The 15,725-nt window shown below is 43.8% G+C and overlaps 1 protein-coding gene across 2 annotated transcripts in view; it reads right to left on the bottom strand.

Annotated features, from left to right (window-relative positions):
* Positions 1-15,725, bottom strand: part of LOC141145230 (NXPE family member 1-like) — a 334,823-nt gene that overhangs the window by 20,574 nt on the left and 298,524 nt on the right. For both annotated transcript variants that reach the window (XM_073631736.1, XM_073631735.1), the window contains exon 5: positions 4,386-4,604. In XM_073631736.1, coding sequence (XP_073487837.1) covers positions 4,386-4,604 — 219 coding nt within the window. The remainder of the gene's footprint in view (positions 1-4,385; positions 4,605-15,725) is intronic.

Here is a 15,725-nt window from a genome sequence, read left to right as displayed (position 1 = left end):
ATAGTGGGGTTGGAGATCTCAGCTGATGAGGAGCAAGGAGAGGTCCTCTTTGTTCTTTGGTGTGGGTCTTTTAGATACGTTTGCCAACGATCTGCATGGCAGGTCAACATATGTCTGGTCATATGTCTGGTGCCCACGCGGGAGATGTTTTGGCCACGCGAGATATGCTTGAGACATATGTTGCAAATAGCAGTGGTGCGATCTGATGCACTCATCTCAAAAAAGGCCCACACCAAAGAACTTTTGGAATAACGTGTAGAGACAGCAGCGCCCTGCACATGCGGAGCTTTGCGGTGTGATGCAGTCAGTGTGCTGCCCTTAGGCTGTCCCCTGGTGGGCATCCTGCCTCGTTGGTGATGTGCCTCCTCCTCCTCTCTCCTATCAGGCACCCACGTTGAGTCAGTGACCTCATCATCCCCTCCCTCCTCATCACTGGAGCAAACCTGGCAGTATGCTGCAGCAGGGGGAGCATGGCTGCCAGATTGCTGTCCTTCTTGGGCACCCCCTCTGTCCGTGCTCACATTACTGCCTTCATCTAGCTCAGTATCATCATCAGAGCCTTTTAAATGCTGGGCATCCTCCTGGAGCAAGTACCCTACACTGTGGTCAAACAGTTCGAGTGACTCCTCAGGAGGACATGGTGGGGCTAGGGAAGGAGTCACTGATGCCGTTGAGCCGAGGGAAGAGGCCGCGTTGGCAGCTGCTTTGCCAGACAAAGTACCCTGAGCATGGGCGAGAGAGGATGAATGAATGAATGAATGAATGAATGAATGATTTGTAAAGCGCTGCAAATGCGAACTGAATCGCCTCAAGGCGCTGGATGCATTCTCTGATGTCAGCTTCTCAGAAAAGGAAGGTCTTTAGTTTTTTTCTGAAGGCCTGGTGGTTTTCTTCCATGCGGATGTTAGTTGGAAGAGCATTCCATAGTCGAGGTCCTTGGACTGCGAATCTTCGTTCTCCCTTTGCTTTGTAGCGGTATTTGGGAATGGTAAGGAGGTTTTGGTTAGCTGATCGAAGACTGCGATTCGGTGTGTAGTGTTTTATTTTCTCGCGGAGATATGGTGGGTCGTTTCCTTGTACGCATTTGTGGGTGAGGCAGAGGGTCTTGAATGTGATCCGATTCTTCACGGTTAGCCAGTGTAGGCTCTTTAGGGAGGGGGAGATGGATTCCCAGGGTTTTTTTCCTGTTAACAGTCTTGCCGCCGTGTTTTGGATGAGTTGTAAGCGCGCAAGCTGATATTGGGGTAGTCCTACGTAGAGCGAATTTGCGTAGTCGAGTCGGGAATTGATGATTGTTCCCACAACTGCCGCTTTGTCCTCTTCTGGGATGAAGGGGATGAGTCTACGTAGTTGGCGGAGGAGATGGTGGGATCCGCTCACCACTGATGCTATTTGTGCATCCATTGTCATTCCTGAGTCAAAAATGACTCCGAGACTCTTGGCTTTGGTGCTTGGGGAGATGGTCTGTCCAAGGATGGTGGGAGGTGTCCACGGAGTCTTTATTTTGGAATTTTTGTTGGCATGTAGGAGAAGAAGCTCTGTTTTTGATCCGTTAAGTTTGAGGGAGCTAGTGATCATCCAGTCATCTATTAAGGTGAGGCATTTCTGTAATTGCTGATGAAGGTCTTTTTGTCCGTTGATGTGAAGGTAGAGTTGGGTGTCGTCAGCGTATGAATGGAAGCAAAGATCGGTTTTCCTGATGATATTGAGAAGTGGGCGGATGTATATGTTGAATAGTACTGGTGACAAGGGTGATCCTTGAGGGACTCCGCAGGAGACTGCCCGGGTTTCCGAGGTGAATGTTCCTAGTTTCACTGTTTGGGAGCGATTCTCTAAGAAGGATGTAAACCATTTTAGAGCAGAACCTGTAGCTCCTGCTACTTCAGCGAGGCGGACAAGTAAAGTATTGTGGTCTACTGTATCGAATGCTGCGCTGAGGTCTAACAGTACCAGGATGAGGAGGATGAGGACGGCTTGGTCATCCACTCGACCAAGTCTTCTGCATGTTGCGGCTCAACACGACCAGCTGCCGAAAAAAAGGCCAAGCGTGTCCCACGGCCACGTGCTGATGAGGATGCACCGTCTCCACGACCAGCACTGTTGCCTCTAGTATATATATATATATATATACACTGATACTGCAGCTAGCAAAATCAACTGCCTGCCTGTAGTATGAGAACACCACCAACCTTCTACAGGTAGCTTTAGCTGAACACTGTGCAGAGCTCACAAAAAACGAACTTGTAGCTTATTTAGCTGCCTGCGGTAGTGATATGATCGGGAAAACACCACCAACCTTCTACAGGTAGCTTTAGCTGAACACTGTGCAGAGCTCGCAAAAAAGTAACTTGTAGCTTATTTAGCTGCCTGCGGTAGTGATAGGATCAGGAAAAGGAAAACACCACCAACCTTCTACAGGTAGCTTTAGCTGAACACTGTGCAGAGCTCGCACTACACTAACTTGTAGGTTTAGCTGAACACTGTGAGGAAGACGCACTACACTAACTTGTAGCTTATTTAGCTGCCTGCAGTAGTGATAGGATCAAGAAAACACCACCAACCTTCTACAGGTGGCTTTAGCTGAACACTGTGCAGAGCTCGCACTACACTAACTTGTAGTTTTAGCTGAATACTGTGAGGAGGACACACTACACTAACTTGTAGATTTAGCTGAACACTGTTCAGAGGACGCACTACACTAACTTGTAGCTTTAGCTGAACACTGTGCAGAGGTCGCACTACAATAATGCCCTGTACACACGGTCGGATTTTCCGACGGAAAATGTGTGATAGGACCTTGTTGTCGGAAATTCCGACCGTGTGTGGGCTCCATCACACATTTTCCATTGGAATTTCCGACACACAAAGTTTGAGAGCTTGCTATAAAATTTTCCGACAACAAAATCCGTTGTCAGAAATTCCAATCGTGTGTACAAAATCCGACGGAAAAAGTGCCACGCATGCTCAGAATAAATTAAGAGATGAAAGCTATTGGCTACTGCCCCGTTTATAGTCCCGACGTACGTGCTTTACGTCACTGCGTTCAGAACGATCGGATTTTCCGATAACTTTGTGTGACCGTGTGTATGCAAAACAAGTTTGAGCCAACATCCGTCTGAAAAAATCCATGGACTTTGTTGTCGGAATGTCCGATCAATGTCCGACCGTGTGTACAGGGCATAACTTGTAGTTTTAGCTGAACACTGTGAGGAGGACGCACTACACTAACTTGTAGCTTTAGCTGAACACTGTCCAGAGGTCGCACTACACTAACTTGTAGTTTTAGCTGAACACTGTGAGGAGGACGCACTACACTAACTTGTAGCTTTAGCTGAACAATGTTCAGAGGATGCACTACACTAACTTGTAGCTTTAGCTGAACACTGTGCAGAGGTCACACTACACTAACTTGTAGTTTTAGCTGAACACTGTGAGGAGGACGCACTACCCTAACTTGTAGCTTTAGCTGAACACTGTGCACTACACTAACTTGTAGTTTTAGCTAAACACTGTGCAGAGGTCACACTAAACTAACTTGTAGCTTTAACTGAACACTGTGAGGAGGACGCACTACACTAACTGTAAATAGTCTAGCTGCCTGACTGTGGTACTAATAGGATCAAAGGACACCAGCAATTTTCTTCAGGTAGCTGTAAATACTGTAACAAGACAAGCCTGCCTGTCAGTAGCAAGATAACAGGAACGGATCTAGCTAAACTGAATATAGTGAATATATATATATACACAACACCTGGGATGCATATATATACACAATACACTGTAAGTGCAGCTAACTCACTGACTGTCCTGCCTAATCTATCTAACTTAAATCAAATGACACTGTCTCTCTGTCTATATCTTTCAACGCCGGAACACACACTACACAGGGCCGCCGTGCAGGCGGCCTTATATAGTGTGGGGCGTGTACTAAATCCCCTGAGCCATAATTGGCCAAAGCCTCTTTTGCTTTGGCCAATTATGGCTCTCTGTTCAGACGGCGCTGTGATTGGCCAAGCATGCGGGTCATAGTGCATGCTTGGCCAATCATCAGCCAGCAATGCAGTGCGATGCCGCAGTGAATTATGGGCAGTGACACGCCACACGAATTTGGCGCGAACGGCCCATATCATTCGCAATTCGGCGAACGGGCGAACAGACAATGTTCGAGTCGAACATGGGTTCGACTCGAACACGAAGCTTATCCCTAAGTAAGAATATGTACATATGTGTTCATAGCCTGGAGAAGCAAGAAGGAGAATTCTTGTCTGTCCTTTATTTACAAACTCAACTGAGAATGTGGCTAGGTACACCCTCAAACGTTTATTCTGATAGGTAGATTTAAACAAATGAATCATAGTTTCATACTAGCAAGTAGCAATACTTACTTTTCAACTTAGTTTCAAAAATATATATCCACTGATGCATGGTTGAGTCCCCAAACATGTAGAAGAACCTTCCCTTCATGCAAGCATTTCGTTCTTCTACTTCATGGTACGTCTGCATTTTGCAAGTCTTTGGGTACCAAATATTGTTCATGACATATCCACTGGGGTATTCTAATTTCCCTCCCGTTTTGCATTTCTCTTTTGCCTCTAAACTTGAATCTGACAAAAATATAATAGAAGTATTTGCATTAATAATATAACCATTACTTTTGAATTGTACCACAGCTATATAAATTTATTGTACAACCATTCAATTATAGAGACCATTTGCATCTGAGATCAATTTTTTCATTTCAACAAAAAGTGACTAGAACAAACCATGGATATGTTAGGCACTTATTGTAACACGCAGCTGTAATATTATGCAAAAGTGTCAGATGAATGAGAGAAAAACTATACTGGTTATTTATTTTTATTTTTTTACATATACTGTATACAATGTACAATTTTTGTTAAACGAATATAATATGTATTACAAGGCAAACACACAAAGCAGGGTTCCCATGGAGAGCTCAGCAAAACCTGTTTTCTTTCAGATACATTTTATAATAATTGGCATAGCAATGTGTCCACTGGGTCTGCATGTACATTCATTCTGTGCAAATTGATAATTGAAAGAATTTTCTCTTCTGAATAAATGTTCTCTTATTATGGGTTGAGGAACATAGAGGGCATTAAAAAATGAATGTAACCAATAAATGTAAATGGTTACATTGATTTGCTAATTCCCTCCAGCATTCTCTAGTATTTTTTGTTACAAAGACATATGTACAGTATCTCACAAAAGTGAGTACACCCTCGCATTTTTGTTAATATTGTATATCTTTTCATGTGACAACACTGAAAAAATGACACTTTGCTATAATGTAAAGTAATGAGTGTACAGCTTGTATAACAGTAAATTTGCTGTCCCCTCAAAATAACTCAACACACAGCCATTAATATCTAAACCACTTGCAACAAAAGTGAGTACACCCCTAAGTGATAATGTCCAAATTGGGCCCAATTAGCCATTTTCCCTCCCCGGTGCCATGTTACAAGGTCTCAGGTGTGAATGAGGAGCAGGTGTGTTAAATTTGGTGTTATCGCTCTCACTCTCTCATACTGGTCACTGAAAGTTCAACATGGCACCTCATGGCAAAGAACTCTCTGAGGATCTGAAAAAAGAATTGTTGCTCTACATAAAGATGGTCTAGGCCAGTGATGGCGAACCTTGGCACCCCAGATGTTTTGGAGCTACATTTCCCATGAGGCTCATGCACTCTGCAGTGTAGTTGAGCATCATGGGAAATGTAGTTCCAAAACATCTGGAGTGCCAAGGTTCGCCATCACTAGCCTAGGCTATAAGAAGATTGCCAAGACCCTGAAACCGAGCTGCAGCACGGTGGCCAAGACCATACAGTGGTTTAACAGGACAGGTTCCACTCAGAACAGGCCTCGCCATGGTCGACCAAAGAAGATGAGTGCATGTGCTCAGCGCCATATCCAGAGGTTGTCTGTGGAAAATAGACATATGAGTGCTGCCAGCATTGCTGCAGAGGTCAAAGGAGTAGGGGGTCTGCCTGTCAGTGCTCAGACCATACACTGCACGCTGCATCAAATTGGTCTGCAAGGCTGTTGTCCCAGAAGGAAGCCTCTTCTAAAGATGATGCAAAGAAAGCCTGCAAACAGTTTGATGAAGACAAGCAGACTAAGGACATGGATTACTGGAACCATGTCCTGTGGTCTGATGAGACCAAAATAAACTTATTTGGTTCAGATGGTGTCAAGTGTGTGTGGCGGCAACCAGGTGAGGAGTACAAAGACAAGTGTGTCTTGCCTACAGACAAGCATAGTGGTGAGAGTGTCATAGTCTGAGGCTGCATGAGTGCTGCCGGCACTGGGGAACTACAGTTCACTGAGGGAACCATGAATGCCAACAAGTACTGTGACATACTGAAGCAACGCATGATCCCCTCCCTTCGGAGACTAGGCCACAGGGCAGTATTCCAACATTAAAACGACCCCAAACACACCTCCAAGATGACCACTGCCTTGCTAAAGAAGCTGAGGGTAAAGGTGTCTCCAGACCTAAACCCTATTGAGCATCTGTGGGGCATCCTCAAACGGAAGGTGGAAGAGCGCAAAGTCTCTAACATCCACCAGCTCCGTGATGTCGTCATGGAGGAGTGGAAGAGGACTCCAGTGGCAACCTGTGAAGCTCTGGTGAACTCCATGCCCAAGAGGGTTAAGGCAGTGCTGGAAAATAATGGTGGCCACAAAAAATATTGACACTTTGGGCCCAATTTGGACATTTTCACTTAGGGATGTACTAATTTTTTTTGCCAGTGGTTTAGACATTAATTGCTGTGTGTTGAGTTATTTTGAGTGGACAGCAAATTGACACTATTATACAAGCTGTACACTCACTACTTTAAATTGTAGCAAAGTGTAATTTCCTCAGTGTTGTCACATGAAATGATATAATAAAATATTTACAAATATTGTGAGATACTGCATTTCCTATGCTCCATATAGAGACCATAATGCGGTATTTTACTACTACTTATAATGAAAGAACATTTGTTCAGAAAGGAAAATAGCCCAAAGAACATTTGTTTTTGCCCAGTTCACACAGAAAGAATGTGCATTCACTTGATAAATGGCTATGCATTTTTTTTTATGAATCCCTTATGCCAGTTATAGACAGCTCGAACCTTGTATGGGCAGGCTGAACTTGGGTACAACCAGCCTGCCTGATTTTAAGTGCAATTATTGCAAGCAGCTGCTAAAGCTGCTAACATTAATCATGGTTTCTCCCGGCGGGGGCGACTTCACGCACCCCCCCCTCCACCGCTGGGAGAACACAGTGGCTTGGCGGGAGGGAATCCACTGACTGTGTTGATGGGGGGATCAAGCAAATTTCATGGGTTCAAGGAAAGAAATTTGCTCCGTCAATGGCCAGCCTCTCTGTAGATAGCAATTTGAAGAGAGGAGGAGAGAGTGGGATGAGTCATTGCTCTTGTAACTCAGTATTTAAATTTCAGCTTGAGGTACTGTGGTGTGTAAACAACTGTCTTTTTCCATTGTAGGGAAGGGAAGCTGGAAATTGTAAAAAGGAGGCAAGAAGCTCCACATGCTCCACACATAATATTCATCTGCAATATTTACCTGTCTAAAAATATATTTAAAAAAGAAAAGGAAATACTTCTCATCATAATAAAGAAGATATACAGTATCTCACAAAAGTGAGTACACCCCTCACATTTTTGTAAATATTATATTATATATTTTATGTGACAACACCGAAGAAGTGACACTTTGCTACAATGTAAAGTAGTAAGTGTACAGCTTTTATAACAGTGTAAATTTGCTGTCCCCTCAAAATAACTCAACACACAGCCATTAATGTCTAAACCGCTGGCAACAAAAGTGAGTACACCCCCGAACATTGGGTACTCGCCCGCTCGGCGAATTCCAAATATTACGGGGCGTTCGCAGCAAATTCAAGCACCGCGGAATGCCCCATAATGCACTGGGAGGTCGCAGTGCATTAACGTCTGCTGATTGGCCAAAGCATGCACCGGACTTGCATGCTTTGGCCAATCACAGCGCGATCTGCTGTGAGAGCCATGATTGGCCAAAGGCAGGGTGCCTTTAGCCAATCATGGCTCAGGGGGCTAGGTCCATGCCCTACACTATATAAGGCTGCTTACACGGCGGCCGTATGTAGTGTGACATGGAGATTGAGAGAATAAGGCTTTGTACACACGATAGGATTGTCCGACAACAACACCATGGATTTTTTTCCGAAGGATGTTGGCTCAAACTTGTCTTGCACAGACACGGCCACACAAATGTTGTCGGAAATTCCAAACGTCAAGAACGTGGTGACGTACAACATGTATGACGAGCCGAGAAAAATGAAGTTCAATAGCCAGTGTGGCTCTTCTGCTTGATTCCGAGCATGCGTTAACTTTTGTGTGTCGGAATTGTGTACACACGCTCGGAATTTCTGACAAGAAGTCTTGTTGTTGGAAAATTTGAGAACCTGCTCTCAAACATTTGTTGGCAAAATTTCGACAACAAATGTTCTATGCAGCATACACACAGTCGGACTTTCCGACAAAAAGCTCACATCCAACATTTGTTGTCGGAAAATCCGATCGTGTGTACGGGGCATTAGAGCTAGATTAGGCAGGTTAGTTAGTGGCATGCAGGCAGTTTAGTGTGTGTATATATATACAGTCAGGTCCATAAATATTGGGACATCGACACAATTCTAATCTTTTTGGCTTTATACACCACCACAAGGGATTTGAAATGAAACTAACAAGATGTGCTTTAACTGCAGACTTTCAGCTTTAATTTGAGGGTATTTACATCCAAATCAGGTGAACAGTGTAGGAATTACAATAGTTTGTATATGTGCCTGCCACTTTTTAAGGGACCTAAAGTAATGGGACAATTGGCTGCTCAGCTGTTCCATGGCCAGGTGTGTGTTATTCTCTCATTATCCCATTTACAAGGAGCAGATAAAAGGTCCACAGTTCATTTCAAGTGTGCTATTTGCATTTGGAATCTGTTGCTGTCAACTCTCAATGTGAGATCCAAAGAGCTGTCACTATCAGTGAAGCAAGCCATCATTAGGCTGAGAAAACAAAACAAACCCATCAGAGAGATAGCAAAAACATTAGGTGTGGTCAAATCAACTGTTTGGAACATCCTTAAAAAGAAAGAACGCACCGGTGAGCTCAGCAACACCAAAAGCCCCAGAAGACCACGGCAAAAACAACTGTGGTGGCTGACCGAAGAATTCTTTTCCTGGTGAAGAAAACACTCTTCACAAGAGTTGGCCAGATCAAGAACACTCTCCAGGAGGTAGGTGTATGTGTGTCAAAGTCAACAGTCAAGAGAAGACTTTACCAGAGTAAATACAGAGGGTTCACCACAAGATGTAAACCATTGGTGAGCCTCAAAAACAGGAAAGCCAGATTAGAGTTTGGCAAAAAAAAATCTAAAAAGCCTTCACAGTTCTGGAACAACATCCTATGGACAGATGAGACCAAGATCAACTTGTACCAGAGTGATGGGAAGAGAAGAGTATGGAGAAGGAAAGGAACTGCTCATGATCCAAAGCATACCACCTCATCAGTGAAGCATGGTGGTGGTAGTGTCATGGCGTGGGCATGTATGGCTGCCAATGGAACTGGTTCTCTTGTATTTATTGATGATGTGACTGCTGACAAAAGCCGCAGGATGAATTCTGAAGTGTTTCGGGCAATATTATCTGCTCATATTCAGCAAAATGCTTCAGAACTCATTGGATGGCACTTCACAGTGCAGATGGACAATGACCCGAAACATACTGCGAAAGCAACCAAAGAGTTTTTTAAGGGAAAGAAATGGAATGTTATGCAATGGCCAAGTCAATCACCTGACCTGAATTCGATTGAGCATGCATTTCACTTGCTGAAGACAAAACTGAAGGGAAAATGCCCCAAGAACAAGCAGGAACTGAAGATAGTTGCAGTAGAGGCCTGGCAGAGCATCACCAGGGATGAAACCCAGCGTCTGGTGGTGTCTATGCATTCCAGACTTCAGGCTGTAATTGACTGTAAAGGACTTGCAACCAAGTATTAAAAAGTGAAAGTTTGATGGATGATTGTTAATCTGTCCCATTACTTTTGGTCCCTTAAAATGCGGGAGGCACATATACAAACTGTTGTAATTCCTACACCGTTCACCTGATTTGGATGTAAATACCCTCAAATTAAAACTGAAGGTCTGCAGTTAAAGCACATCTTGTTAGTTTCATTTCAAATCCATTGTGGTGGTGTATAAAGCCAAAAAGATTAGAATCGTGTCGATGTCCCAATAATTATGGACCTGACTGTATATGTATACACACATACATATACATAAATACACAGTTGTGCTCATAAGTTTACATACCCTGGCAGAATTTATGATTTTTTTTGGCCATTTTTCAGAGAATGTGAATGATAACACAAAAACATTTCTTTCACTCATGGTTAGTGTTTGGCTGAAGCCATTTATTATCAGTCAACTGTGTTTATTCTTTTTACATCATAATCACCCAAAGGGCCTGGTATGGTCTGGGAGCTGGGAACCCACGCCAATTTTTTCCTTGGTTTTTTATCTACAGTGGGGACGGAAAGTATTCAGACCCCTTACATTTTTCACTCTTTGTTTTATTGCAGCCATTTGCTAAAATCATTTAAGTTCATTTTTTTCCTCATTAATGTACACACAGCACCCCATATTGACAGAAAAACACAGAATTGTTGACATTTTTGCAGATTTATTAAAAAAGAAAAACTGAAATATCACATGGTCCTAAGTATTCAGACCTTTTGCTCAGTATTTAGTAGAAGCATGCTTTTTGATCTAATACAGCCATGAGTAGGGGCGTTGCTAGGTCTACAAAAGATCTGGGGCTAGAGCCCATAGGAGCGTAATAAAGAAAGTTATACGCTTGGGCGTGCATACACATGTATATACAGTAATATACGTGTGTGTGCATATATCCCCAGAGAGCCCCCCCTTACATCAGGTTCCCCAGAGAGCGCCCCCCTTACATCACGGTCCCCAGAGAGCCTCCTCCTTACATCAGAGTTCCCAGAGAACCTCCTCCTTACATCAGAGTCCCCAGAGAGCCTCCCCTTGCACCAGGGTACCCAGAGAGCCCCACCGCTTACATCAGGGTTCCCAGAGAGCCCCCCTTACATTAGGGTCCCAATAAAGCCTCCCCCTTAAATCATGGTCCCCAGAGAGCCTCTCCCTTGCATCAGGGTCCCCAGAGAGCCCCCCACTTACATCAGGGTCCCCAGAGAGCCTCCCCTCCCCTTGGGGACCCCTGCAGATACTCGGGGCTATGGGCCCCAGATTAGGGGCTATAGCCCCAAAAGCCACCCCCTAGCGACGCCACTGGCAATGAGTCTTTTGGCAAAGATGCAACAAGTTTTTCACACCTGGATTTGGGGATCCTCTGCCATTCCTCCTTGCAGTTCCTCTCCAGTTCTGTCAGGTTGGATGGTAAAAGTTTGTGGACAGCCATTTTTAGGTCTCTTCAAAATGCTCAATTGGGTTTAAGTCAAGGCTCTGGCTGTGCCATTCATAACAGTCACAGAGTTGTTGTGAAGCCACTCCTTCGTTATTTTAGCTGTGTGCTTAGGGTCATTGTCTTGTTGGAAGGTAAACCTTCGGCCCAGTCTGAGGTCCTGAGCACTCTGGATATCCCTGTACTTGGCCGCATTCATCTTTCCCTCGATTGCAACCAGTCATCCTGTCCCTGCAGCTGAAAAACACCCCCACAGCATGATGCTGCCACTACCATGCTTCACTGTTGGCACTGTATTAGACAGGTGATGAGCAGTGCCTGGTTTTCTCCACACATACCGCTTAGAATTAAGGCCAAAAAGTTCTATCTTGGTCTTATCAGACCAAAGAATCTTATTTCTCACCATCTTGGAGTCCTTTAGGTGTTTTTTAGCAAACTCCATGCAGGTTTTCCTGTGTCTTGCACTGAGGAGAGGCTTCCGTCGGGCCACTCTTCCATAAAGCCCCGACTGGTAGAGGGCTGCAGTGATGGTTGACTTTCTACAACTTTCTCCCATCTCCCGACTGCATCTCTGGAGCTCAGCCACAGTGATCTTTGGGTTCTTCTTTACCTCTCTCACCAAGGCTCTTCTCCCTCGATAGCTCAGTTTGGCCAGATGGCCAGCTCTAGGAAGGGTTCTGGTCATCCCAAACGTCTTCCATTTAAGGATTATGGAGGCCAGTGTGCTCTTGGGAACCTTAAGTGCAGCAGAAATTGTTTCGTAACCTTGGCCAGATCTGTGCCTTGCCACAATTCTGTCTCTGAGCTCTTCAGGCAGTGATTCTCATTTGCTCTGACATGCACTGTGAGCTGTAAGGTCTTATATAGACAGGTGTGTGGCTTTCCTAATCAAGTCCAATCAGTATAATCAAACACAGCTGGACTCAAATGAAGGTGTAGAACCATCTCAAGGATGATCAGAAGAAATGGACAGCACCTGAGTTAAATATATGAGTTTTTACAGCAAAGGGTCTGAATACTTAGGACCATGTAATATTTCAGTTTTTCTTTTTTAATAAATCTGCAAAAATGTCAACAATTCTGTGTTTTTCTGTCAATATGGGGTGCTGTGTGTACATTAATGAGGAAAAAATGAACTTAAATGATTTTAGCAAATGGCTGCAATATAACAAAGAGTGAAAAATTTAAGGGGGTCTGAATACTTTCCGTCCCCACTGTATATTGCCGGGAGCCGGCAATACATTACAGCCGTGAGCAAGTTTAAAATGACATTTTTTTCCTTTAGAAATTGTCAGGGCTGGGCTCAGCCCTTCCTTCTCGGAGCTGGCCGCTCAGCTGTCGGCTAATTGCCAGCTCCCTCTCTCCACAGTTACTCAGCTGTTGATGATATCCTGCTCGTCACTCCTGCCTACTCAAACCATTCAGCCCAGTGGATCTCTGCCTTTGCCTTAGTCAACATCACAGAGACGCTCTCCTGCATTCCTATTAAAAGACTTGCTTGGCTGACATCCCTTCTAGGCTCCAGATCCTGCTTGCTGGTTTACTATGCTCATCTCCGGCTCCCTGACGTTTGGTTTGTCTGACTATCCATTCCGGTTCCTGAACTCTGACTATGTTTTGACTACATTTTGTTCTATTTGCTTTTATTATTAACCACCTCAATACAGGGCGCTTACACTCCTTTCCGACCCAGACCAATTTTCTGCTTTCAGCGCTCTCACACTTTGAATGACAATTACTCAGTCATGCAACACTGTACCCATATGAAATTTGCGTTCTTTTTTTTCATACAAATAGAGCTTTCTTTTGGTGGTATTTAATCACTAGTGGGTTTTTTATTTTTTGTGCTATAAATATAAAAAGACCATACATTTTGTGAAAAAAATGCCTTTTTCTTTGTTTCTGTCATAAAATTTAGCAAATTAGTAATTTTTCTTCATAAATTTTGGCCAAAATTTATACTGCTACATAGCTTTGGTAAAAAATAACCCAAATCAGTGTATATTATTTGGTCTTTGTGAAAGTTATAGGGGTTTATTTACTAAAGCTGCAGAGTGCAAACTCAGACTCACTTCTGCATAGAAACCAATCAGCTTCCAGGTTTTATTGCCAAAGCTTAATTGAACAAGCTGAGGTTAAAAGCTGATTGGCTCCCATGCGGAGCTGCACCAGATTCTTAGTGCACCGGTTTTAGTAAATCTACCCCATAGAGTCTACAAACTATGGTGCCAATCACTGAGAATTGATCACATCTGATCAGGCCTTCAGTGTATCTCATTTCTTGAGACACTAACAAGTCATGAAAGTACAAATACCCCCTTTTTAGAAAGTAGACATTCCAAGGTATTAAGTAAGTAGCATGGTGAGTTTTTTTAGTTGTAATTTTTTCCCACAATTCTTTGCAAAATGAAGATTTTTTTTTTTTTACAAAATTGTCATATTATCAGGTTATTTCTCACACACAGCATATGCATACAACAAATTACACCCCAAAATACATTCTGCTACTCTTCCCGAGTATGGCGATACCACATGTGTGTGACTTTTACACAGCCTGGCCACATACAAAGGCCCAACATTGAAGTAGCACCTTCAGGCGTTCTACGAGCATAAATGACACATCTCATTTCTCAACCACCTATTACACTTTTAATGGCCCTGGAGCACCAGGACAATAGAATTGCCAAAGTGGGGCAGTACCATCTGTGATCGCCCGTGACTTCATCACGGCCGATCACATGGTAAACAGCCATGCCCAGTGGCCATTCACCCCCCTCGGTGGCTAGCGGTGCCTCCTTGACACACCACCACAGAAAGTACAGGGCTGCATGCACACGATTGCGCGCATGCCCTGTTTAAATAGACGGATGTCATATGACACCGTCCCAGAACAAGAACCGCGCCGCTTGGCCGGTGGGCACAAGCAGTTAAACAAGTGTGATTTAACTGTACTTCTGTCTCGGTCTGATTTCATGGTTTCTGACAGTAGGTGAAGGCCATGAATTCAGAAGATACAGTCAATCCACATTTTTTCCAGATTGAATGAGCAAGATCACCGCATGGATCAGTTTGCCATGGCATTACAAACGCTCCTGAGTTGCACGGCTCACCTGGAATCTCCCACTTACCTGGAATCATCGCTGCTGCTGCACCAGTCTCTGTGCAGGCACCCACCTCAAGTATTACCTCTATAAGAGGTACGTCTGGTTTCGCTCTGCTTCCCCAGAGATTTGGGGCGATCCTGTTCAATGCAGAGGGTTTCTCAACCAGGTTGAGATATACTTTGAGATGCTGCTCCAGGCGTTTCCCACGGACAGAAGCAAAGTAGGTTTTGTGATATCTTTGCTTTCTGAGAGAACCTTGGCCTGGACAAACCCTCTATGGGAGACCAAAGAACCTGGTGTCTTGAGTTACCCTGAGTTTGTGGCCTCCTATACCCACTGAGCTGGAGAAGTTGATCACGTTTGCCATCCTCATTGACTCCAGACTCAGAGAAAGACTCTTTTAAGGAGCGCTTGCGGAAGCATCCTGTATGTTTGCCTCCGAGCTTTGCAGTCCCACCCTCACCTCCTATGCCTCCTGGTACCGAGTCGGTCAGTGAAGATGAACCCATGCACTTGGGCTTCATGCATCTCTCTGTGGATGAGAAAACCTTTAGGAGGAGGGAGAGATTGTGTCTTTATTGTGGCCAGGCAGGTCACTTTTTGAAGTCCTGTCCTACCCATCCAGGGAACGCCCGAACCTTGAGGTCCTGTCACGGACAGACCTTAGATGGCATTGTTTCTTTTTTTTTCCACGATGCAATATATATATATATATATATATATATATATATATATATATATATATTTTTTTTTTATTATTTATTTTTATTTTATGACAAATCCAACATACAATAATACAAAACACGTTTTACTCCCAACTAAAATTTCACTTAACATTTTACCATATGTAAGATCTGTGGAAGCCTGTTATAGGCTTTTCTAGCATGGACCCCTTCACTTTCAGGTAAAAGGGGCAGTCTAGCATTTTTTAGGAATTCTTTTGTCTTCACTATTTTCTCTATTGCCTGTTGTCCCTTCTGGTTTACTGAATAAAGGGCCCCATAGTATCTTTTATACACCTTCACTATCTGTTTTGTCGTGTATACCATTTCCCTGTTCTTATTTTTGGATTTTTTCTATGTAGCTTATAGATTTTTTCTTTTTTAACATTCT

The sequence above is a fragment of the Aquarana catesbeiana genome, linkage group LG05, assembly GCF_042186555.1.
Source record: "Aquarana catesbeiana isolate 2022-GZ linkage group LG05, ASM4218655v1, whole genome shotgun sequence".
NCBI lineage: Eukaryota > Metazoa > Chordata > Amphibia > Anura > Ranidae > Aquarana > Aquarana catesbeiana.
Note: the sequence above shows the minus strand (reverse complement) of the source record. Positions and strands in the feature narration are given on the sequence as shown.